Raw genomic sequence first — 26,678 nt, forward strand, 5'->3', positions numbered from 1 at the left:
AATTAATAAAGTTTTTGCCCAGCCTCTTTCACATTGTTGAATCATAAATTCTAACCTTAACTGACAAGTAAGGCCTATGGTGCTTTAGATGTTGTTCAAGATTCTTTTGTGTCCTCCTGGGTGAGTCATTGATGCACTCTTGGAGTAATTTTTGCCACTCCTTGGAAAGGTTCACCACTGATTAATGTTTCATTCATTTGTGGATAATGGCTCTCAATGTGTTTTGCTGGAGTCTCACAGCCTTAGTAACCATTTCCAGACTGATAGATGTCAATGACATAGATGATAGATGTGATCTGTTCTTGTTCTTATTTGTTGTTAAATTTATTTAGGTCAGGGCATGATGTGTTGCTTTTTAAGATCATTTCACTTACTTTATATGCAAGACTAGTTCTATTTGATAGATTTTTGACTGTATAGCTCTGGCAGTAATCATGTATGAGTGGGATCAGCGAAACCAAACTCAGCTTTCCAAAAACTTTTGGTTACTAATACCTAATTCATGATGTAATCATAATTTGAAAATTACTTGTGTGTTAAATAATCCAATCAGGCTAGGACATCTCAGTCCAGGTTTGAATAGTCAATATATATTGTGGTATCTATGCTTGTCCAATTGTAAGGCGGTCCTAATGCCATGCAGGCATCTCCTTTTTTGTAGTTTCACAAAAAGAATAAAGGTTTAATCAATCTCCAAACTCATCTCTGTCAACACAACAGGGCAGCTACTTAAGAACTAATTTATTTTATACCTCCAAATAAGAGTTTCAAACACAAAGCCTAGCTAACATTTGGGGCTGATAAGATTATGTTATGTGTAAACATATATTTTCATAATTCATAAAAATACTTAAAAATAAACTGATATGCAATGGGTTGTGGATATGGATAACAAATGGTTTGTTTACAAATACAAAAAGAAGACGGAATAGAACAAATGCCAATGCATAGGTAGAAAATGGGTGTAAGAATTGATGATAGGGTAAGTATACCCAGAGCTACAGAATTTTCATAATGGTATTGATGAGAAATATCGTTGGGTTTTGATATCGCGACATCTCAAGCCATAAGATCTTGTTACACTAATAGCTCAGACATAGCCCTTGAAGAACCATAAACTGTGTAAATAATGCCTTCTGAACCAGAACTCAGAGGAGTGATGAATGCTGAAGTCTCAGAGGCCAACAGTGAACCCAGCTGCATGCTGAGAGACGGCTCCGCATAGAGGTAGAGATGTTCTTCCAGCTGGGATCCCAACGCTGTGATAGAGCTCCAGTGTCAAAGCACAACTCAGGCCTGAGGCTGGGACATCGCTCCCCTAGTGAGGTTACGCCTCCAGGCCAGTCTTCAAGCCGACATGCTCCCAGAAGGGTGGGGGGGGGTCAGTTAACCCACCCACACAGAGAAGGAGGTAGCAACAAGACTGATTACAGTTACCTCATACCATAGATTCTCTGTTTTTACCAGCTGAGCTTCAGTTTGCATTAAACCACAGCTTATTATCAATGTTTTTTGTTCAAAGGGATTTCCAGTGACACCATACTTTGGGCTAGATGAGGATACTTTGATGAATAGAGCAAACAGCTCAGCCTTCACCTGCAGCAACCCATTTTTCTTTTCAAGGCGACGGTATAGATTTTTCTATTCAGACAGCTCTATGAAATCACATATAGACAAAAAATGTCTATGTTTTATCCCCTTATCCATCCTCTTCATAGACACCAGATCATTTTGCAGCATTCAGTAGACGTGGAATTTCCCAAGAAGACGTATTGCTGCAGCTTTCTGGGAAATATTAATATCCAGCCTGCAGAGGAAAGGTAAAGGGAGAGGAAAGGGGATTGAGGTGGGGGTGAGGGGGGCAGCAGAGGGGTGGGGTATTGTGCCATGGTACCTGGTGTAAAAACACTTCCTCTATTGCAGTCACTGCAACTCTTTCACCCTTCTGATGGGGGACGTCTGTTTCCTAGGGGACACTGGGGGTGGCGGTGCCTGGGTGGAAGGGCTGGGAGTCCAGAGTAGACTGTCATCTCCGCACACACTCCCCTGTCATCACTGCTGCACTGCAGATTCTCCACATCTGCCTCGCCTCATGCACCATAGCCCTGCTCTTACCAAAGCCCCTGTCGTCTCAACCTTCCTCCTACGTCTCCACTCCCCCATCAGGATCATCCAAATATTTCCCCTCGCTGCTTTTTGAAGCTTCCATAGGTCACGGGACCTCATGCACAAATCACGCTGGCTTGCCGTGGGGGGGCTGGTCAGAGAGGACAGGAGGGAGTCAGACGCAAAGAAACCCAATCTCCACTGTTTTCATACAGGGTTATTTTTCTTGCCAAGGCAGCCATCACCAATCAGCAGCTGGTTCTAAACAGCGAGTTTAGGGAGCTCCCGCTGCACTGATGCCGATCCTGGCAGCTGATCCCAAACATATTCCCAGGACGCGCTAAGGCGAAGGGGTGGTGAGTAAATTCAGAAAGCCTGACAGCCTGCAGTGGTTTAACATGGGGGTTAGACCCAAATACATAGCTCTGGGTTTATGTTGATGGATGGATAACCAAATCCATTTCATTGTTTGCAATAAAACATAGATGTTGACACCAGATTTGCTATGGTGCTGAATTATGATGTAGCAAGTGAAAAAAAAATTGGGAAGTCATCAGATCCTTTCAATGCAAAGTAAAATACTCCACTTGGATATAATTTTTTTTTTTTTTTATTATTGTTACTCTGACACGATAGCATAGGGTGATAATCGTTATGAAGGTATTCCGCTGTTTTACAAGATTTGGTTTCAAAATTACTTACATTTTTTGCCAAAGTGTTCCTACAGTTCAAACGTCTTTTAACAATATGCGAGAAAGAGTGCTGGAGAGCTTGCTTTAACCTTATGGAGCATAGAGTTATGCAGGGCTGCTCTTCCTCCAGTGGTTGCTGTCCACTGCCGGTCAGCTGGTTGAAAGCAGGCCACCCTCACTAGAAAGAAACACAAATTCTTCCGAAACATTTTCGGTTGTAAATAACATGGATAGCCATGCTGTGGAAGCTGAAGGAATCCCTGTTATGAAGGTAACGTTGTTTTAAAACCACTTTTGGAAAGCAACAAGTATGGTTTCCAACTTAGTGACTTTGTTGCTTTATCTAACAAGTATTCAGACTTGTCTAGCAACTTTGTCTGGTGTTATTTGAAACTTTCAGAGACTCTGAAATCCCAAAGCAGCCTAAATAAAGAGGCAGGGTTGTAAATAAAAATAAACAAAATAAAAACAAAAATTGACATAAATTTTAATTAGTACTTCTAAAAATATTTAGGGTACATCTTATTCATTTGTTATCTCTCCCACACAATTAGTATTGTCTCGTACAGTTTTTGTTACACTAATATGCTGATGGACTGATGATGATGTCCTTTAACAACTTTTAAGACAGCCAATAACTAGTTTCCTTACTAAAAGGTTGGGAAGAGCAGCTATTCTGGATGTCTGTTAAGCAGCCGACTGCAGGCTGGTTATCTGAGAGGATAACCTGCAAATTAACCAGCTAACATAAAGAGCAGAAGAGCAAAAGGCAACATATTCTGCAAAATAAGCAGAATAGCACAAAACTACAACAAAATATGTCTGGTGTTTATTCTATATGCTTCCAAGGTCATTCTCAAAATAAAAATGAAAATGAGAATACATAAATGTTTTAAATAACATTATTCTAAGTGTACTAATGAATGTTATATTATTTTTGTAGCAGCTGAAACGATTGTTGCTTTTCTTTTTTAAGTAAAATCAATTGGATCACCTTAGATATTTTTATTTGAATTTTTGTGTTATTACTGGTAAACCATGATATTTTCAAAAGTTATCACACTGTGAAAATCTCATCCATGCTTGAACATGCTTAACGGTGAGAGGCACACTGCTTAAAGAAAAAAGCATCCAAACAGAGAAGGTTTCAGTCCAGGACAGACAGAGAGAGACGAGCCGGTGTGAGACTTTTCCCTGTAGCCTGCTGACCTCCATCGGGTCATGGTGAGCAGAGATGCTGGGCTCGGAATCTGCAAGTGCGGGTTAGAGTAATCACATTGGTCTCACTGCATCTGATCTGCAGTCTAACAGACTTCCAAACAGTTGAATGAGTAAATAAAGTGCCCCAGGGGACTCCTGCTGGAGCTGGATTACCAGGAGGGGTGTACGCACAAAAGGGGCTGAAGCCCCACAACCCAATAGTGAGCTGTAGACAAAGGCCTCACATTGGACCTCAACCAGGGAACCGGCAAATTCTTTTAATCTCATCCTAGACTGAGCCGCCTGTCTTTGCAACACCCATAGCTGGTGACTGCGAGCAGGTAGCTGGAATGACTCTATGTGCATTTGTTCCTAAATATGTGAAGAAACTGCCTAAATCTGCACACTGAGATGTTTACATTGTAACTGTGCAAATGTTTAAACACACTGTCTTGTAGGTGCAAAACATATGAGCGACTGTGAGCGTTAGAGAGCAAGGACCACATAAGACGAGTCTCATGCTCACTTGGCTGTGGAGGCCAGGTCTAGAGGCGACTAAGGGCCGCGACATTCTGCAGCCCCAACCCACCCCGGGCCCCATTCTTTCCCTCTTTCTGGGCCTGACACAAATAAAAGGATTAGGAGCCCCCGTTTCCGTCAGACCCTCTATTCGAGACAAAGCTCTGACCAGCTTAGTGTCACACTTAATGATAAAAGTGCAAATCTCTGTCAGTCACTTTGAGCAGGAATACCAGTTATTTGGGGACTAATCTGATTTGATGAAGATTAAAGGATTTTTTTTTTTTAATGACATATTTGTGCAAAAACAAAAACATGTAAACTGCAGCAGGCCAGCAACTAAATTTGACATGCAGCAATGAGGATGAGCAGTATCTTCCTGCTTCATATGTGAGGCAGTGGAAGGAGCTCAATTTAGAGACAAAGAAAGAGAGGAAGCAAGTGTGCATATATACACAAGCGTGCCCACACCCTCACTAAAACCTGGGCTGAATGTAGACAAACACACTGCTCTGCCCATTCGCATGCAGGGTTAGAATGTGTGGCGTGAGTGCGAAAGTAAGCCTTGGGCACACAACAGTCTGAACGCAGCACTTGCCACTGCCATGCCAGTCCCCTCTTGTGTATCTGTGAAATCCTACGTGTTGGAAAAACATTCCAGAGGGGGGATCACATATACACAGTTGGGGCCAGGATCCGCATCGCGAGCCAGCAGCAGAGGCCATGTCTCAATTTCTCATGCATGTTCGATCGGGCTGCACCGAAGAAACAAGTGTGGGCTGATTCCAGACGGCAAAGTCAGACAAACAGATCGGGGATATTGCCGGATAAAACTGTAAACATGCAGGAATAAATTTGTGAATTGAAGCAGTGATATCTGAATTGAATAATTTCACAGCAGTATAATAATGCAGCCAAGATTTGAATGTTATTTAAACTGAAAACATTTGCTGAGTATGTGTATTCTTCCACTAGTTGCTTTGAAAATACTATTATAGGATTTCACAGATTTAGCCAAAAATCTAATTTGTAAATTGCATTTAATGGCTAGTGGTTAACCTGTTTTTTGTTATGGAGAGTTGTCATGCTGGGAAAATAAACCTGAGGGCCTGAGGATTTTGGAGCCAGTAATAAAAATCACTGCTTTGCCGAGCCGAGGGCTTTCTTACTCCCTCTCTCTTGTTCTCTCTGCTGTTGCTGATCAGCGTTCCCGATTGACTGACGTGTCCCAATGGCTGCCTAACAGCCGGCTTTAGGAGATGAAGTTAAATTGTGGCTACCAACAAATTGCACGCTTGAGTTCCTCTGCACCCCTCTGCTATCATGCAGTGTAATGTGAGCACACCAGGCAGATCCCTCTGCAGATCCTTCTCCTCCACTGCACAACACCCCCACCACCACACAAAGCCACAGAGACCTCTTTCCACATCCTTAGCCATCAGCCTGGCCTCTAAAGTGCTGATGGGCATTACCATGGCTTCCCAGAGTGTCCTGCAAAGTGCTCTGGGTATTAAAACAATCTGTATACCCCCATACACCTCTTGGCATGCACTCGGCGCCCAATCATTACCACTAAGACACAGAGCAGGGAGTACTGTATCTGTGTAAAACACATCTTAGTAAAATCACCTCATTCAATGAATAATATCTTATTTTGTGATCTATTTACAACATTAAAAATAACATTAGACTAAAAAACATTGCAGACTATTTCCTTTTAATAAAAGCACTAAATGAGACATTTTCTCAAATAGGACAAGGGCTCACATACACTGCTTTGCAAAAGTATTCACACCCCAATAATCTTTCCATATTTTGTAACATTACAGACAGATATTACAATATACTTTATTAGTATTTTATATGAAAGACCAACATAAAGTAGTGCATGGTTGTACTCATAAAAACTGCCTTTTGAAGTACTTACAGCTGCGGGTCTTGTGGGATATGGCTCTACCAACTATGCACATCTAGAGACTGAGTTTCTGGACCATTTTTCTATTTTTCTTAAAATAGCTCAAGTTCAGTCAGATTGGATGGCATCTGTGAACATCCATTTTCAAATCTTATGACAGAGTCTCCATTAAATTTAGGTCTTAACTTTGACTAGGCCACTTTAACACATGCATATTCTTTAATCCAAACCACATTGCATTTTATCTCTAGCTGCATGCTTTGTATTGCTGAATAAAAGCTTTCCCCACAGCATGATGCTGCCAACACCTTGTTTTATCATAACGATGGTGTGTTCAGAGAGATGTGCAGCGTAAGGATGAGCTACAGATCTCTGCAGTTATCTTGTGCCTCTTGGCTGCTTCTCTGATAAATGCTTTTCTTGCCAGGCCTGGCAGTTAAGGTGGACTGCAATGTTTTGCAGTTCTGCTACATATTCTTTGCAGATGATGGTTAGAACAGTTCTTTATTGTAACTGCTATATTGTAACATTATTTTATAACCTAACTCTGCATAATCCTTCTCCACAACTTGCTCCCTGACCTGTCTGCTGTGTTCCTTGGTCTTCATGATCATGTTTGTTCACTTATGTTCTCTAACAAACCTCTGAGGCCATCACAGAACAGATTAAATCACACACATCTGGACTTTATTTATTAATTAGGTATCTTCTGAAGGCAATTTGTTGCACTGGATGATATTTATTGGTATCAGATTAAAGGGGACTGAATACAAATACACACCACGATTTCAAGAAATCTTTTAAAAATCATATAAACTTTCCTGTCCATTTATACAATTATGAGCTGCATTGTGTTGGTCTACCCTATAAATTCAACAGAAGATTTTGAAGTTTGTGGCGGCAACATAACAAAATGATAACTTCAAAGGGTATGAATACTTTTCCAAGGCATTTAGAAAACAAAAAATGATTGCTGAAAAGATTCTACTTTTGGTAGCCACATGAAGGGGAAAAGAATTTAAAAGTCAGGAACCCAAGATGTTGCAGTGATGCAAATAAATACACCCGACAGGTCATTAATGGGTCTTAATGTGTTGGGAGGTAGGGGTGCATGGTTAGCAAACCATGAGATGACAGATGATGCATCCTAGTGTGCTGCTGGGACAGGCCAAACTGTGTTGACATAAAACCCAATACTTCCTTTATGTGGATCGGGGCCAGCTTCAGCCAGCTACTCGCCGGAAACAAAAAAAATCTCAGCAAGCCGAAGCAATATCATCCACCTTTGTGTTTCCAACGTGAGATTTATCTCTGCAGAGGTCTTTATTTATTTATTTGCCCAAGAGCAGGGGCTAAAGTCCTTTTTTAAGGGAGATTTAAAGGTAAAAAAAAGCAAGGCTAAATGTTAGAAATGTTCCAGTAACAAAAGCGCCACACTTGGCAGGGTTGAGGAGCATTTTTAATTAATTGTAAAACTCCTCAGTTGGGTTTACAACTACAACACCGGCTACATCCCTGTGTTTTCCTTTTTTGCCTTTTATTCTTAGCTTGCATACGAGTGCTCCAACAGCACCGGGAGACGCAGGAGTGTCCTGGAGTGAGTAAAACACACACACACACACACTAGATGACCCAATACAGAAACTAAGCCATCAGCATCTATCCTGCACACACACACACACACACACACACACACACACACACACACACACACACTGCGGCAGCGTCCCAAGCACGGCTAATTAAAAAACAACAATTTCACAGGAGGGCACTGCAAACTGTTCTGAAAAAGCACCTCTCAGCACACCGGGGGATCCTGCAGAAAACACTGGGAGGTGAGACAGGTTCTGGGAGCGCCGTTTTTATGGCTTCATCACTGCTGTATTTTCCTACTGCTCACACTCCTGTGACCTGGATTCCTTTTTTTTTTGCTTACAGCATGAGAGCTTGGAGAAAAATCTGCGTGTTGATTGTTTTTGTTTGTTGTGAATGAATACCAAATAAAAATAACAACTGAAACTAAACTATGTCCTCGATGCAATACCATCAAACTGACAATACTTAAAAAAAGAAAATAAGAAATAGAAAACTGAAACGCATCAGCAGAACCCCTTAAAGAAAATAAGGCAGCGTGGTGTAAAATATAGTTAGCAAATGTTATGTTTCGCAGGTACAGCCTGTGGCACTTTCTAACAAGGCAGTCCATTACAAGGGTGTTGTCCAACACTCGGGTCGAGTGAAAGGCCTTATTACATGGCTCCCTTCAAAGGATCTGCTTGGTTAGAGAAAAAATTCCCTGTGGGGGTAAAGATCTCCCTCTTTCTAATGATGTATAATTGACCTCCCAAACACCAGGGCACAACAAACTCTCCCGGAATGGTGTAATTCCACTCTGCCTTTTACATACCGCGCGTCTCGTTGAAGCTTGTTCCTCCTCTACGGCTACAGCTGTCAACCGACTGACAGCTCAGCTAGTAGCTTTTCAAACCATCCTCAAATGTTCTTTCTGAATTCTGCTCTATAATTCTCTCTGCAGATATTTTGACATGTGTTTGACTGAATATTTCTACTTCTGCACATTTCGGACGTGTTGGATATTGACTGTCAAACAAAAATATATATTTTTGGTTAAAAAAACAGCTGAAAAAAAAGCAAATGCATATGAAAGAGGGTTATACAAACAAATGTTACAGCGATAAAGGGAGGAAGATATTTTTGAACTGGTTTTGTGAGTTTTAATAACACCGAAGACAATTGTTTTCCCCTGTCTGCACATAAACTTGTTAAAAAGGTGCAAAAAAAGGGCCCGCTTGGCAATGCCTTGATTTATTATAGCTGGTGAGCGCTGATTACGGGGCATGAATAAGTTGCTGTAGGAATGTAATTAGGCACGAAGACCTTTGTAAAGGGGTTGGAGCTCTCTTCACACCCCAAAGCAGTTTGTGGGCTGACAAATGCATCTTAAATGGCTGTCATAAAAGTCAAAAAGGTGCCAATTACATCTTTAAGTATCACATCAGCGAAAATGAAATAAACATGGAAAAAAATGATATACTTGTACTGGTGTGAGAGAGTGACCATGGCAGCTCTCTTATGGCTGGGAGGGGTTAAAAGGAAGACGATTTTAAACATGCAATGAACATTAGTGTGTAGGAGCAGGATGGCATGCTTGCTGAGGTGATCACACTTGCCACACATGCTCATAGCATTAAAAACTGCAAACCGGGAAATAATAGGGAAGAAAACTCACACAAACACGGCAAGGGAGGAAAAAAACTAAATATATAAGGATGATTATTTAGGACCCAGACCTACTCAGGCTCTATTCTTGCATCTGCATTCCTTTCAGCTGTCTTATTTGCAAATGACCAAACTTCAAATGGACAGTACTGCAACATGTAGGAGAGAACGAGATCCTTCTGTCTCAGCTTCCAGCCACCTCTGGGCCGTGACGCCATGACTCTGGTATCCCCTGGTTACTGCTATGAATTTTCCATTGTTACTCGGAGCTGAGTGAATGGTACGCCTGGCAACAGATGTAACTCTTTGTCGCTTTGCAAGGTGTCTAGCAGAGAGCCATAATGTCCCGGTAATCGAAGGAGAATTGCTTAAAAGGGCTGGACACAAAAAGCTGAGAATTCTGTGACAAGCATGAAAAGCGCTCATGCAATGAGAAACAAGGGGGCACCCGGGGTATTCAAAGGCCAAGGAGTGGCCCTGTGATGGTGTTGCCAAACTTATAGGCTCTGCATTTCTTCACTCTGTAAGATAATTTAATCATTTTACTAATTCTGTTAGCCCTATGATGAATGGTAAAAAAATATTTTCTTTGAAGGTAGCAAATCAGTTAATATTATTACCACTCCCTGGGATCGGTCTAAATAAGAAGGTAGCACTGTTAGAATGTGTAGGAAATAGATAAGAATAAGTTGCTATTAAAATAAATTTCTTCTAATGCATCTAACAAAAATTGTGGTACTTATTTCACTTAAAACAGATATTTGTAGATTAAGGTTCTGGCATAACAATCTTTATTATTAATAATAAAATAATAATAATTTTTTTACAAATGCATTTTTATTTAAAAAAAAACTAATTTTATGCTTTTGAAACATTTGCATTTGCGTATATGCGTGCATTTTCACACATGCACAACGAATCTGAATCCGCACAGGTGGCTTTAAATTCCGTGTAATGAAATGGGCAAATAGCTTTTCGGCGCAACTCGCACGCAACGTTGCATAGCTCCATCAAAAAGACAACAACACTACAATAAAATTCATATTATAAAAATATACATGTATAATAAATATGTATGTGTAGACAGATAATGATAACAGAATATAAATCAAATACAGGTAAAGGATATGACATTAGGTCGGCATAATTAAATAAGGGAAACAGATTTTAATATTAAAGGCGTATCAACGCTAAATGATTTACAGAGAAAAGCTAATATGGACTGATGGGAAAATAAATTTAAGCGCCACTGCAACCTACAGAAAGTCTTTTCCATCGTTTATTATGTATTCGTTTTTTTAAAGGGCTCTAAAGTTGACGGGGAAACGCCACATGATTCAACTCGAAAATCATCGTCAGGGAGCGGAATAAAAAACGACACTTTACGCCTCCAGATTCTCGGGCCTGAGCGGGATCAGGCTACATCTTTACGCGCTGTGGATGCAGAGGCAAGTGTGGAAACACCGTGGGTTACTGTGACAATAATACAAGTCGAGATGTGTAACTGCCCCATCGCAAAATTTAATCAGAATTTATAAGCAAAATATTTTCCCAATCGTGAATTTAAGATGTTGCTGTTCTAATAAAAAATATATATTTGCAAATATGATATTTCTGTAAGTTTATTGCAACTAAATGCTTTTAAGAATGTCTGCCGTCTCAGATGTGCCTCTGAGCAGTGAGACCCACAGAAGGCCTTAAGAACAGTCAAAGCCATTTTCTTTGAATCACTGCACCCGCTGAAACAACGTAAAGAAATGCAAAGAGGAGGGGAAAAGAAAACGAGAAAATAACCAAAATCTCCCTCCACCTCCTCGGACAGTGCTTGTGCTTACTGTTGGTAGTCATGTTTGCAGTAAAGTTTCCTTTCTCTGAAGTAACAGCTGGTGGTGAGAGGCTGTTGACACACGGTGCACTGCAAACACTCTTCATGCCATGAGGAGTCGTTGACCCTCATCAGGAAGCGGTCCGAGATGGGACGCTGGCAGCCTTCACACACGGACCTGTGGTGACACTCGGAGCCTGGAGAAACAGAGAGAAGGCCTGAATCAAGGTCTGCAGCGCCTGATCAGGGCTGCTAAGGCTCGGGGGAACAATGTGGATTATTACAATGCACTCAAATTTAAAATATAAAAAATGAATATTTTATTCTGTTCAGTGAGACCTGGGATAATTTCCGCCTTCCAAATCCCACAGACTGTTTAAAACATTAAAGTAAGGTTCTCGGCCATTTCCTCCATTTGCTTCCAGAAACCTCTTCCCGCAGGTACATAGTCGTGATGTTTTAAAAAATATATATATGCATGAAGGCAATAATAATAATAATAATAATAATAATAAAATAAAAAAAATCCACTCCTGGCTCCAGGTTTGTACTCGGCTTTAAAGAAAGTAGCACTCACCGAGCATGACTCCTAGCGTGGCTTGTCCCGACCGCAGCGGGTGATCTTCGATTTTTATGCCGTCAAGCATGATGCGCGTCTCGGACCGTTCTCTCGCGGAGAGGCGCTCCAGCGACACCAGACCTGTTGCGATATCCATAAGAATATGGGTGAGAGCTGGCAAGAAAAAAAAAAAAAAAAAGAAATTCCCGGCGCTTAAAGCTGTCTGTTGACTTTGTATATGTGGGCGAGCCGGGAAACCTGTTGGTAATTCCCGGCGACACACAAACTAGCTGTGCGTCGCAAAGATACTGATAAAGCGAAGGTGGGGGAAATGCGACTTTTCTGATGCTCGCCAATAAGGCTGCCTAAGCCGGAAGCGTGAATCCCTGATGTGACAGGGAAGAGCAGCAAACAAACATGGAAAACTCTGGACAGTCACCTGTTATGATCAGAGGACCGAGGAAGCTTTATCTTCTCCTCCCCAAAGCCGACGGGGGAAAAAGAGGCAGCCGCAACAAAATGACTTCACCGAATGACAGCCTCGCCAAAGAGGAGGACAAAAAAAACAAAAACCTGAAGGGTTAAAGTTGACACCAAATCCAGAGATAGCACAACACGTATATGCAGATGTCCCTGCAGTAACTCTTTGGAACTAACAGAGACGGTTGGCTGCTTGTGCCCCCGTCGCTGCAAAAGTCTGAGATCAAGATTGAAGCGAGTAGAGATCCTCCCACTCCTGCATGCATGACTACACTTTTTTTCCTCCATTCTCTCCATTCACTGCCATCGGGGTTCCATTGGAGCATGATACAGTGCTCTCCTCACAGCCTAATAACAGTACAGGGGTTCAAATCAATAATAATCATAATAATAATAAAAAAATAATAATAATAAAAATAATAATAATTGAAACAGACAAACTCTAAGAGTGTATGCACCAATATTAAAACTGGAAATATAAGTCAAAAGAAAAAAACAACCAACAACAAAAACAACACAAATGAAACATAAGCAAGAAATTAAAGTAAAGTAATAATAATAAAGGGGGCATTTTGGCCTCTTGTGCACAGAAGTCAGAACTATGTTGTGTGTGTGTTTGAGTGTTTTGGAGCATCACAGACTTTTTTGTGTATTGTCTCTGGTGGAAGCTGCTGCTCCCTTTCAGCTGATGCACCTGGCGATCGGGGGTGATAACAGCGCCGTGTCCCGCACTGAAGTGGCCTCTGCCAACCCGGCTGGCCATCTTCCGATCAACCAATGCAAGGAAACACCGGTAGTAATAATAATAATAATAATAATAATAATAATAATAATTACAAGAGCTTCTTGTGCACAGCAAAACACGACCTTTCCTCTCTTAGACTGTATGGACTGGGTGGGTGTAAACATTCAAGGAATTAATAAAGTAGCTATTCGAGAATGAATCATTAAGTAAAGATCTTGACGCAGAATCTGTGGATGCTGAGGAATATCGCCATGAGGCCTTCGTGGAATTAAAGGTTTATTGATGGAAATGTGCTGAGGTAATTGTTATCACAGCAGGACGGAAGAACGAAATGTACCTGCTTATATATATATATATATATATATATATATATATATATATATATATATATATATATATATATATATATATAAATATATATATGTCATATTGTTGAAAAAAGCCCCTTCCCACCTTTATTAATGGTTGTCTTGTTTTGTCTCAATCTAGAAGAAATCCCTTTACTTAGAAACAGAGTGAAAAGTTTTATAAGAACCGGGGTCCTCTCCTTGATCAGTTGTTACAATTTTTGACTGCTTCATTTTCATCTAATTCGTGTTTTATTGGCTTGGCAATCTCCCTAACTTCAGCACAAGGTCATGTTGATCCATCCAGCTTGGCTGCGTTTGGCACCAACGTCCTAAGATCCTTGGATGTGAATGTTAAACTGGGTAGCAAGCAATACATGTACAGGTTTGTTAAGAAGTCATTTGGTTTATATGTACTGGCCCTCCTGTGTAGTTTATTTTAAAGGTCTGTCCACAGGGGTGGGTAAGATGGGATTTTTTATTTCTGTTATTTAAACAATAAAACTAAAATACATTACTTAATTTAAATTAAATAACTTTAATTACTAAAATTATTTAGAGAAACCCCCTGCTTTATACTTTGAGACCAATTTTAAATCCATGCCTTATTTCTGCCCTTTGCGCTGCATTAAGGCGATGACCTGTAGCCCAATTTGGAGACCAGAAGACATTGTTTTCGTTGCCCTCTGCTGTTCAAAGAGAGAACTGCATTTGCTTCAAACGTATAGCGGAAAACATTTCAGTAACATGTTTTGACCAAACATAAAAAAAATCTATTAAAATAGACCAGAAATTATTATTCCATTATTTCTAATTTGGTTATAATAGCCTAAATCCACACTAATCTCTCATGAAGACATCCTCCGGAGGTTCAATTTATAGTTTCCTTCTATTTCCAGCACCTCCGTAAGCAGGGGGTCAATTACCTCCGTCTCACCCTATATTGGATTATCTCACCACTAAGCAGCATTATGAGCTAAACTCTATCAATAGAACATTATCAATAGATTTTTTAGGAACATATGTATTCTGCCTCCCCCCAGCCCTCCGCCCTCCAATTATTCATCGGTTGGGTAATTTGTGTGAAGGAGGACATCAAACAATCATTCAATAAATCAATCCGCCAACTTTCAGCCTGCGGTGTTTTAATGAGCCTCTGCATGGCAAGCCCTCCCTTTACGGGACAGAAAAAAAAAAAAAAAAAAAAAACTGGAGCAGCAGGTGTGCAGTACAGAAAGCGAGCTATTTACTTTAAAGTAAGCAGAACTGTTGCATCCATCGGAAAGGTAAGGGACCGTTATACTAATGACTTGAAAAAAAAAATCTGAATGACAGATTGATTCCTGTAGGTGCCTGTTGTCATTTCAGTGACTGTCTTTTTCTACAATGTAAGGATATAATGTAATTGTATTGAAACCAACACAAAATGCAGTTATTTCAAGGTAAAATGTGGCACTTTTTTTTTTTTTAGAAAATTTTAAAGAAATTATGGAAGTCAGTGCACGGATTTCCTGTGTACGAATAGTTCTGTTGAGGTAAAACTTTTACAAAGTGTGAGAGAAAGTACATAAAGTGTATTGTAGGTTTGGGAAGTCTTGCGACGTCTAATTAAAGATGAAATAATAGATAGGTATTTTAACGGCTGTTACACAAATGCATTCAAATAATCGAGTTATATATTATTTTTTAAACGGATTTAACTTACAACATTGACCAAAAAGCGAGATATTCAAACAGAAATTCACGTTTTCAAGCTGTGACGCGTTTTTTTGTATTAAAGCAATTTGAGTCGTGCTGCTCCAGAATAACACACACCCAACCCCACCAGGGGGAGGCCTTAAACCCGGAGGGTCTGTGGGCTGCAAAACTTAAAAAAAATAAAAAAATAAATAAATGGCTTGAACGCAAAATGAAAATTATATTAAACTTGAAGCGTGCGTTTAGATTGGCGTTGCATCCAATGTGATAAACTATTCACGGAAAGTTGTTTAAGCTGCGAGGTCGCATTTTGTAAAAAATAAATAAATAAATAAATAATAGAAAAATTCTATAAAACTAAGAAGCATTTTAAAATAAAATACCGTGTTGAAAATGGGAAGAACTCCTTACATCTTCAAAGGGGACATTATAGCAAACCACATACTTAATGGCTGCCTAAATTGCAGACCTGCAGGACTTTAAAAGTTTACTCACTTTGATCTTTTAATAAGGTTTTCTGATGAAGATTGAGCTTCTTAAGCGTTCAAAAGACAACAGACAACTGAGCACTGCATGTTATTCCAAAAAGTTGATGAAAATAGTGATATTATGGACTGTTTTTAGCCCTATGCGTTATTTGCTTTCAGGGATCCTAAAAATCCTTCCAGGCTGCAGAGGCTTTTTTAAGGACGCATACCTTTCTAGTTAAGTTACGGACCCGCTGACCACCGTGGATCAACACAGAGGCTTCTTGAAGCTTTAATGCGTCGGCAATTTGCGACACAGTCAGATGTAATTCAATCTAACTTTGCTGAAGCTGAAGATTTCTCTGCGTCTTTTTTCCTTTCACTAATCAGAAACTAAGACTTTACAGTTGCTATCTTACACGGCGAACAACGGGCCAGCTATTATACGACATCATGGGCCCCCTTTAGGCCTATAATGGCACCCCGTGTATGATGCATATTTTTGTATTGTTTTGATTTAAAATGATACATTTATAAATATTGTAAGGCCTTTTTTAACTTACAAGGATTCCCAGATGAAAAGTTTCAGAACAATCAGTGCTCAGCCCAGCTCTTATCTTCACTGAGGCAGCAAAAAAAAAAAAAAATAATAACAATAATAATAATAATAATGATACTGCGGGATAATCCCGGCTCCCGGCGGATTAGACCGAAGTACAATACAGCACTGTCAACCCATGACGAGATTTGTTTACGTTATGATTTATTGGATTCAGGGTTTTTTTTTTCCTCCCCTACCAACCCCTCTACTGACAAATTTATCGACTTCCTGAGAAATGGCCTGACAGCCTCCTCTGTGACAGCGAGCTGACATCCTGCTTTAAAATGTGACTCTGAAATCTGTTTACTTGTGGCTGTGGGCCGTAGCTTGTTAAAGCGTGGAGCAAAACTGCAGCCCGGACTTGATTAGCATCAGATTTAATTATGAGCATAGTCACAACCAGTGATGGTACCCCTGATTATAAACACAACCAAATATGTTACTGTTTTTCTATTTTGCACCGCTTGTTATAACTATGAACAGAGGCGATTTTAAGAAGCTGAAGCATTGGGGGCTTCGCCCATTCAGACCGGGAATATTTAAATTCTCATATGGCAGCATTCTATTCTATTCTATTCTATTCTATTCTATTCTATTCTATTCTATTCTATTCTATTCTATTCTATTCCAGGCAGAATTTGGGCTATTTTCTCCGAAGGTGAATTAAACAAAAACTAAATAAGATCCCTTTCCTTTTTTTAAGGCACTGGATAAAACACTCAATAACCCAAACTTTTCACATATTATCTTTTTTGTTTGAACCCATCTACTCTAGCCGAAGAAGTTTCCACTGTTTTCATAAATGATTATGAAAATATTTTAGATCCATCTACAGCGATGAGCTGGATAAAATCCCTCCTCAAGCTGATATTGTAGATTAAGTAGCAATCTCATACTTCTCTGACGTAGGAGAAAAAAAAAAATCATATCTGCTTTATTGATAAATTGGGAAGCTTGAAGGAAAAATATTGCCCACCAGCATCTGCAAAAAGTCTTTTGCACATTTAACACCAGATTTGGGGAGTTTTACTGATTGTAAAATGCAGAAAATGAAATTAAGTCTAATTGCATCGTATGTAAATATATATTTTTCCATTTTACTTAACCCCTCGTGAGATCAGGGGTTGATAACCCAAGCCTTCAGCTCTGAATATCCAGGTTTAACAAAGCCTATGATCTTGAAGCCTTTTAGGGGAAATCATTTTGTAATTGAAATGGCTTCTGAACAAACAGATGTAAACTGTGAATAATTTCCACTTTGCTGTCTGTTAAATAAAAAAATCGAACTTTTACTTTGTGCTGTTGATTTTAAAATTATTTCAGAATCTAACTTCATCGTATCGCAATCGGACTGATTTAGAATTAGTTTGGAATGTGATGCTGACTTAAACTGAGCTGTAATGGACTGAATGGAAACTCACACGAACTGTGTGAAACCAGACACGAACTATGGCACCATAGTTCGTGTTATTTTTTTTATTGTGAATTGGCACTTTGTTAGTGAACTAAACTGAATCTGACTGCAACACAATTAAATTAGGTAAAATCATTTATTTCTGTTTCTAGTTCATCTCTCAATAATTAGAATAATTAACATGTAAGCAAAGAAAATTTATAGTTGAGCAAAGTAATCTAGTAAACAAACTGTTCAAATTTTACTAACAATTTGCATAGTTTTTATTAGGTAGATTTTAGTCAATATTTCTGAGCAGAAATTATGTAAGTTTAACAGTTAAAATACTTTATAAATAAATTAGTTTTATCCACAGCAGTTTTTAAAATACATTTTCTCAACACAAAATAAAATAAAAAATAAAATAAATAGTACAATAAATTAACACTGTTTTAAATAGTCTGCTTAATAATATAAATTAATTTATATTTTAATTGTGACATGGTAGGTCTAAACATCTACAGTTCGTAAACCACAGGCTAACAGCATTTACTTCAAATGTCTCACTCTACGATCATATTCTTTGAAATACATTTAAAACCTCCAGGCTCACATCAGTTAACATGCTTATGATTAAAAAGAATAAAGTTTCTCAGCTGTAGATATGAATGTGCACAATGGATGCACATGATCCTGTCTATTATAACAGACATCCCTGCTGGGTCCTACTTGGTATCAGAATAATGAGCACCATTGCTGTTGCTTTCATTTGTTCATGTGGTTTCATGTTAGAAGGAGCTAAAAATAACAGAAGAGGTTTTGATTAAGCCATGAAAAGTTCTTTAAATAGTAATAAACATTTCAAATCTGTACTTAGAAGGTCACATGGTAACCTTTTTCCACGGCTATAGTGTGCCATTAGTTAGCAACGACTGCCTCGAGGTTAAAGTAACTTGACTTTAGTGCTGTTGCTAAACTAAACAGGATATAAACCTAAATTTTTGCTCCATGACAGACATTTTCACCACCACAAGTCTTATAACAGTTCTTAGCTTTTATTGAACTGTTGCCTGAACCAACATGTTCAGTTAAAATCTAGTCAAAATGTTTAGATTTGTTAGCAGAATAAAACAGCATAACATTTAATAATTGTTAGATTCTAACAATTATTAAATGTTATGCTTATACACTAATATGCTTGATTACAATTTAACCAATTTAACCAATTTTAATGGCTTGTATTTATCACATTTCTGTTTTATAATGTGGCTTTAATGGCAGCATTCTGCCTTTTCGTTTTATTTATTTTTTATTGTTATTCGTTTTTACGCTTATCTCCTCTTTAGTAGCAGCTAACCTAACGACAGTGATTCATGCGGATTCATGTACCGCGTCCCCCTGACTGTAACAGGCTCCTCTATAACAGTTGCACAGGTGTCATGACAGCTTTCTGAATAACAACATCTCCCCCTGCTGGACAAAGCCTGCCAGTACAATGTCACGTGCTTCCTCAATATACAACACTTTTGTCATCCCTTTAAAGTTATCCAAAATCCGCCGTTTATTCAGGATCACAATTCGGAAATTATAGTAATGTTGCTCTTGAATATAAATACATTATGTTATGTTATGAGAGGAAAAAGAGAAAGCAATGTATTGTGTGGAAGTACAACAACAATTTTACTTCCAAAACAAGTTGCAAGTTTAGCATTTGGTTGTGACAGAATAAGGACCTTTTTTCTTTGCCCGTGTATTTTTAGCATAATACGCTTTGAATTTTGTTTGCATTAAGAGTTATAAAACATTGGTTTTGACATTCATTTTAGATCCCAACATTTTTCATGAAGCGTTTTAACAAACACAAAGTTTAAGGAGCAATTTAAAATACTACAGTACATAGTTTAATATGGTGTGTAAACATGCACCAGTTTAAAGTGTTTTTCATATTAAAAATATTCTTTATATTTAAATTTGTATTTCGGAAGGTAAGTTTTTATTACTTTTTTTTACAGCATAGTTTTTTGTTTTTCAAAATTTTCTGTCTATCTTGCCAAGAACAGATTTTAGTAATTTGTTTCTTTCGACCAAAAAAGCAAAAGAAAAGCAAAAAAAAAAAGAAAAGAAAATCAACAACAACACAAAAACAAACAAAAAAATTTAACAAATATGCATAATTAAACAAATGTAATATATTTGTAATGTCTAAATCGTTTCAGAGATACAATAAACAAAATATTTTTAGGATATTTTTATGAAACATAACTACTATAAATCTGTTGTTCTTTAATTTTTATGCAATGATCAAGTCACTGACTTCACTGCAAATAAACTAGACACATTGCAAACTTGGTTTAATTTTTTTGTGGCATGTTATGCCATGTGTTTCCCTATTAAAATATATATTTCATCTCAGCATAGTGAGATGGAAGTTTATTCAAATTTTATTTTTTTCACAAAATGTAAACAATAAATAATAATAATATTTTATTATTATTATTAAGTATTTGCAAAATACTTTTTTTCTATTATCTTTCAAATATTTTTAAAGTATTTTATGTGCGGATCTCACTTCCCTCTACTACTTCAGACTCAAGCATTGGCTAAACAAATCTTGTATGAAACTAAGATGTTCAGAGGCATGAAAAACAACTTGCTGAGGAACAAAGGAGGTGGAGTAGCAGGTAGAGAAACGATGCCTTGCACTCTGAAAAGTTGTTCAGCTCTTTCACAAACTTTGTTTAGCGTCATCCTGGGGCTAAGTAAATACTATTTGTTGTTACAAGGCTTAATGTTGTCATTAGCAGAAGTACCTCTGCTCAGGTATGATTTGCAGCTTCTTTCATCATATGGTCATGTTGTTCAGCAGATTTGTCCTGCAAAAACAATGTTTCCTCTAACGGAAAAAGTTCAGACTGCAGGATGCCGGGGGAATTATTTTAGGACGTTTGCCATTAACAACAAGCGTGGGGCTTCATGTGGAGAGGAAAACTTCATCTGCTGAATGAGCTGCGTGTGTTTGGATACTTGGTGGCCTGAGTAGTGACAGACATTCCAAAAACAGATAGATACAACCAACTGAATGGATCTGGTTTTAGTCAAACAAAAATCTTGATGAATTTATACATCATTCATGCAGAATTAAATGCAATACAAACAAAAAAAGATAAAAACTACTGAAAAAGAACTTTGTAGATGATCTGCTTACCGAGACCAGCAGGGTTTTAACAGATCACACATCTGTAAACGTGCTTCTTATTTACTTTCCTGTCTCAATTAAATGCCGTGGATGTGTTTCTTGTTCAAGTTATTGGCACACCCATATATATGATTGTGAGTGTGCCAATAACAGGCAGCACTTCAGAGAAAAAGGTAGAAATCCACCAGATGGTTTGCAGCTGTATGGATCTGATAGTAAAGATGGAGACAGCTTCTGTCACAGGCGAGCATTTCTAATCTGTCCTGAACATTAGGCAGAGAGCACAAAAAAAAAACATTGCTCGCAACATGTGCAGCGCACAATGAGCAGTCTGCGGCCTCTGCAGTTTGAAAGTTCACAGTTAAACAAGAACAAAAGTGATATTAATCAGGCTGAGAGGAGAAGTTAGCTGAACTTTTCCTAAAAGCAGAATGTGAGTAAAAGACTAACCAAAACAGCGAGTAACTTCAGTTATTATAGGGCAGAGTGCTGGAGGCTAAAGACCAGGGCTTTAAACTAGAGTTCCAGCAGGGCTTAGTGAGGTCAAGATCTATCAAACAGCTTGAAGAAATAGCGTCGCTGTATTCTAAATGGACATTTTCTTTAAAGAATGCAGTTTTACATGGCATAGGAAATAAAGATTTTGTATTTTGCTAATGAGATACATCACGTTTACATTACATACACATCTACCTCTAAATAAATCCATGCTAAACAAAAAGCTAAGTATTTAGATGATGGAATTCCAACATCACACCAATTGCACTTCAGAGCTGACTTGAAAGCTTTTAGCTGATCTCTATGGGCTTTGGAACTGTGGGAATCACAGCAGGCTGACCTTGATGTTATCTAGATGTTTGCCTTCCTGGGTTCATTTGCCTAGTCACCACTTGGTCAACCCTGCACCCCATGAACTGACCCTGTCCTCCCTCTGAGGTCTGAAAGAAAAAGAAACCTAATCCTCCGGGGAGCACACTGTCCAACAAGAAAACTGCTGGCCCAAATCTTTCAGAAGTGCCTTGTTTTCCCACTGGACCACTTTCAGCTTAATAAACATCTTAACTAGCCAGAGGTCCCGTGGGAGCTGCTGGGAAATCCTCTGGGCAGCCAGAGCTCAGGAGCCGGACCTTTATTGCATCCAGGTGGTGGTTAAAAATGCTGGCCGACCATAAATGTCCAATAAAATGCAAGTGGCACCTTGGAGGGTGGACAGGGTCAGTGCACCTGTCTGTGGACAAAAACTTTAGCCACTTCCCCCATGTCCGACTGGTTTGATGTCACACTTTACTCCAAAGCAGTGCTGATGGAAAGATTAGTAAGATGGGCTCCCTGGCCTGTGACTTTGATATTGCTTCTTAGCACCATGAAATGCCAGATGCATTGCAAAAAACAAAACAAAAAAATTAACGTGTAGTGTAGTGTTTTTTAATCTACTTTATATATAAAGTAGATAAAAAAGAAAATTACACTAGACTTTAAAAATAGCCAAAGATGTCAAACAGTTGCTAAAAACACAACAAAACAAAAAGGAAAACCCAAAATGACTTATTAAGTAGAAACCGAAGCATAATGAAGAAAAACCCTCAGAGGACACAGAGATTGTTAAAACTAATCTCACCGAGGTGCAAAATAGAATGGAAATATACAGTCAGTCAAAACTGGAAAAAAGGCAAACAACAAGCAGAAAACATCATTAGTCAGAGAACAGCTGTAAAACTGCACAAAACAACAACAAAAAGACAGAAATAGAGTCCAAGACACAAAAAACAAAGCATTTCAAACCTACCAAATATTTTAGGTTCAACACCCTTCTCAGTTATGGTCACCCCTGGTAAAGATATAAAACATTAAACCTTCAAAGGTTAAAATAAATTCAAAAAACGTTCAGTATTTAATTTCCCTATTTAACAAGTTTGTTAAATAGGGATAAATCTCTTAAGTTTTTTCTTTCACAAAATAACATTGTCTATAAATATTTATGATGCTAACTATTCATGTACAATGAACTGAAGCCTTTTTTAAATAGTTTATACATTTATAGGTTAGTAAAAGTTGGTCAATCACTAGGTATAGGAACCTTTAATTAGCCATTATGAATTGATTGGACGAGTTGAAGTTCTTGCATGAATGGCACCCTGTGCAAGCCCTCCTTCTGCCACTAAACACACAACCAACACACACTAACATACACCCACACCCCTGAGGAAGCCTATTCAGAAAACACAACCAAACTTATCAGAAACATTTGGAAACTGAAATAATATTGATCTAGATGGATGAATAGACAGATTTCTACAAAAATAAACTAGGTATCCCTTTTTCCCTAAAGGTTTTATATATCACAAACTGTTTTAATGTGTCTGAATCACTGTAAAATAATTTAGAACTTTTAATAGTTTTCTCAACCCAAGTTGGTCCACGAAAGCATTGAAACTGTCTTTTTTGTCTTTTCACAAATAGAAATTTTTTTTCACAAAATCTGTTTTAGAGAATCTGCATTCAGTAAAGAATTATTCAGTTGAGGTTCAACTAGTCTAAACATGCTTTTAGCTTTGGATTAAGGATTTTCAAATATACCCGAACAACAATATTTTCTCACGTTATACACACCATATGGTGGCACCCAATCACATTCACTGGAAAAACAAAAGAAACTGAAAATTCCTTCAAGGTGTTCTCTTCCTTGTTGCCTCCCACAAGCCATGCTGCCCTGGGCAGAAAGTCACTTTTTCCATATCAAAAAGAGCCATTGACACAGAGGCCTATTAGCCACTCTAGTTAAAAAAAAAGTTGAGCTTTCGGAGAACACCACTCCCACATACTCCCTCAACATCCTCAACAACACTGTATCTATGTGGATCACTTCCGGTTCCAAGGAACCACCATTTCTCCAGACCTGAGATGGTCCTCGCATATAGACAATGTTGGGAAGAAGGCCCAGCAGAGACTGTACTTCCTGAGGCAACTCAAGAAGTCATAATTCAGCTTGTCCTGTCTTTGTCCATCGCATTTTGGTTTGGCTCATCCATAAAGCAGGACAGGTCCAGACTGCAGCGAGCAATCAGATCTGCAGAGAGAATCATCAGGGCTGACCTTCCCTCCGTCAAGGACATATACAGGGTCAGGAGCAAGGCAGCTAAAATTTCTGCAGAAACCACACACCCTGCACATAAACTGATTTTTACCGTCAGAGTGCTACAGGCCACTGTGTGCTAAAACCAGCCGCCACAGAGACAGTTTTCTCCCCCAGGCTGTTTCTCTGATGAACACTTGACAGTCAGAGTTCCTGAACAACACCATGCATACTTGGACTGATCTCACTTTATATTCTATATAAAAGTCAGTTGTGTATATATGTGCATTGAAAAAGATACTTATATTTGAGAGCAAAGTGTACTAAAGTCAAATTCCTTGTTTGTCTGTGTGTACAAACTTGGCAGTAATGCCGATTCTGATCAAGATCATTTTGCATGGGAGCTGTTTGTAAATGCCATTACTGATTACTGTGCAATAAATGCAGCAAAATATTCTCTTTAATCATCATCCCTCATTGTTTGGTTGAACGTCTGTTCAAGGACTTCCCAGTTGGTTAAGACAACTTCACACATTGGCAAACAGTGGCAGCAGCCTGCATTCATCTGTCCAGCCCTATCGCTGTCCAAACGGACACCTAATTGTTCTAGAGGTCTCAGTAAGACCTGGTCGCTGCATTGGGCCTTTGATCTGACTTGAAAGGAGTTAATTGATTTCTGTGTTGCAGGCAGTATTAGAGGGAAGAGATGGAGAGAAAAGATGTTTGCTGGTCATTTCACAACATGTGGCGAATATCTGGAAGAGAACTTGGGGGGGTGAAGAGAGAGATCACTTCACACCCGACTCCATCCCTATACAATTACAGTAATGTGACTCACATGGGTCGGCCGCCTTGGCAGAAAGAGGAAGAGAAAGAGGGAGAGACGGGAGAGGGAGGAAAAAGGGGTTCCCTGCTCTGGGATATCACTCATCTTACCTCCAGCTGAAGTATGGAAAGACACGTATGATGTGTGGCTCCCCTCTGAGTGAAGCCCAGGGGCTAGTTAGGGTGGCCGTATGGTGAAGACCACATGTCTGACCTTTTGCTTTCAGGCTCAGTCAGGGTTTCCAAGACTTAATGACATCAACAGTGAACAAAAACAACAAAAAAACCTGAGGTAAGTGGTCATAGTAAAGGTGGGTGTAATATTACATCCATTCTTAACTTTTTCTTAATAGTTTCAGCTACTCTTAAAACTTAACATAATTCCACTGGACAATACAAGACATTTGTTTCCTATTCTCAATTAACAGGATAATGAATCTAGTGAACCTTACATTGATGGCAGAGTGATTTGCTGCATCACCTGCCTGAGAGTCCCGTCTTAGACAGGCCCTCCTGCCTTTACTCTTTCACCTCACTCTGTCTCTGGTCACCTCGGCTCAGGGGGGGAAACAGGCCTGTCAGGAGGAGAGTGGCAGGCTAAGCCCGTCTTAACACAGCACCTCAAACCACCTCATAAATACAGGCTTCCTTTTCCAATTTCCAAGTGGCCCATCTACCTCTGTCTACATGCTTACACACGGCTACATGTCATGGGCCCAGGGTGTGAGTTTAAAAATGACCACGAGACATCTGGTAGACCCACAGAGGGGTGGGGCTTTGATGTTCTGTTCCACTCAGTTCAACATCATTCAAAGGCAAACCCTTCTGTGGGCAACTCAGCAGCAGAGACCCGGCAAACTGAAGTGGAGACGACAAAGGAGGCTACATGTCTTGAAAATATGACTCAAAACTTAAAAAGCAGCTCATAGTTTCAACTCCAATCTAACTACAAATGAATCAAACGTTTTGTAAATTATTGCAATGGGAAAAAGCACCAGAATATTGGTATTTTGAAATTTTGAAGTATGTCTCTACCAGCTTTGCACATGTAAAGCAAGGGCCTCAAACTCCGGTCCTCAAGGACTGGTGTCTTGCAACTTTTAGATTTGTCTTTGTTTCTAAACACCTGAATGAAAAAATGAGGTCATTAGCAGGACTGCGTGGAGCTTGAATGAATACAGAGGAGATAACTCAATTTGATCCTGATGTATTTGTCCAGAGACACATCTAAAAACTCTGTGACACCAGCCCTAGAAGCTGGGAGTTTAAAACTCTGATCTTGGGATAAAACATTTTTGCTCATTTTTGTTTTGTAAAATAGTTCACGTTTACCAGATTTGATAGACAGCATTGGTAAAAATCAGTTTTCAAGATTTACCCCAAATTCTTAGTGGAATTTAGGTCTGGGCTTTGACTGGGCCATTCTAACACATGGATATAACTAAACCATTTCATTGTAGTTCTGGCTGTATGTTTGGGGTCATTGTCAGGGTTGAAGGTGAACCTCCACCCCAGTATAAAGCCTTTAGCAGCCTCCAACAGGTTTTCTTCTAATAATGCCCAATAGTTAGTGCCATCCATCTTCCCATCAACTCTGTCCAGCTTCCCTGTCTTAGCTGAAAAAAGGTACCCCGCAGCATGATGCTGCCACCACCATGCGGGGATTGTATGATCAGGGTAATGTCAAGCATTTGTTTTGAATTTTGCATCCAAGCCAAAAACTTTAAAACATCTTGGTGTGTCCCTTACATGGCTTGTGGCAAACCGCAAACATAATTTCTTCTAGATTTCTTCGTT

General features: G+C 39.0%; 1 protein-coding gene across 2 annotated transcripts in view; it reads right to left on the bottom strand.

Annotated features, from left to right (window-relative positions):
* The window catches only part of lmx1bb (LIM homeobox transcription factor 1, beta b), a 62,723-nt gene extending 49,986 nt beyond the window's left edge, over window positions 1-12,737 (bottom strand). Inside the window, exons 1-3 of one of the 2 annotated variants that reach the window (XM_047380497.1) lie at window positions 12,496-12,737; window positions 12,075-12,197; window positions 11,508-11,694 (exon numbers count right to left, since the gene is read on the bottom strand). In XM_047380497.1, the coding sequence (XP_047236453.1) occupies window positions 11,508-11,694; window positions 12,075-12,144 (257 nt within the window). In that variant the 5' untranslated portion in view covers window positions 12,145-12,197; window positions 12,496-12,737. The other variant, XM_047380496.1, reaches the window with a different exon arrangement.
* Between the last annotated feature and the right edge of the window lie 13,941 nt (window positions 12,738-26,678).

Source organism: Girardinichthys multiradiatus, chromosome 12 (genome assembly GCF_021462225.1).
Source record: "Girardinichthys multiradiatus isolate DD_20200921_A chromosome 12, DD_fGirMul_XY1, whole genome shotgun sequence".
In the NCBI taxonomy this organism is placed as follows: Eukaryota; Metazoa; Chordata; class Actinopteri; order Cyprinodontiformes; family Goodeidae; genus Girardinichthys; species Girardinichthys multiradiatus.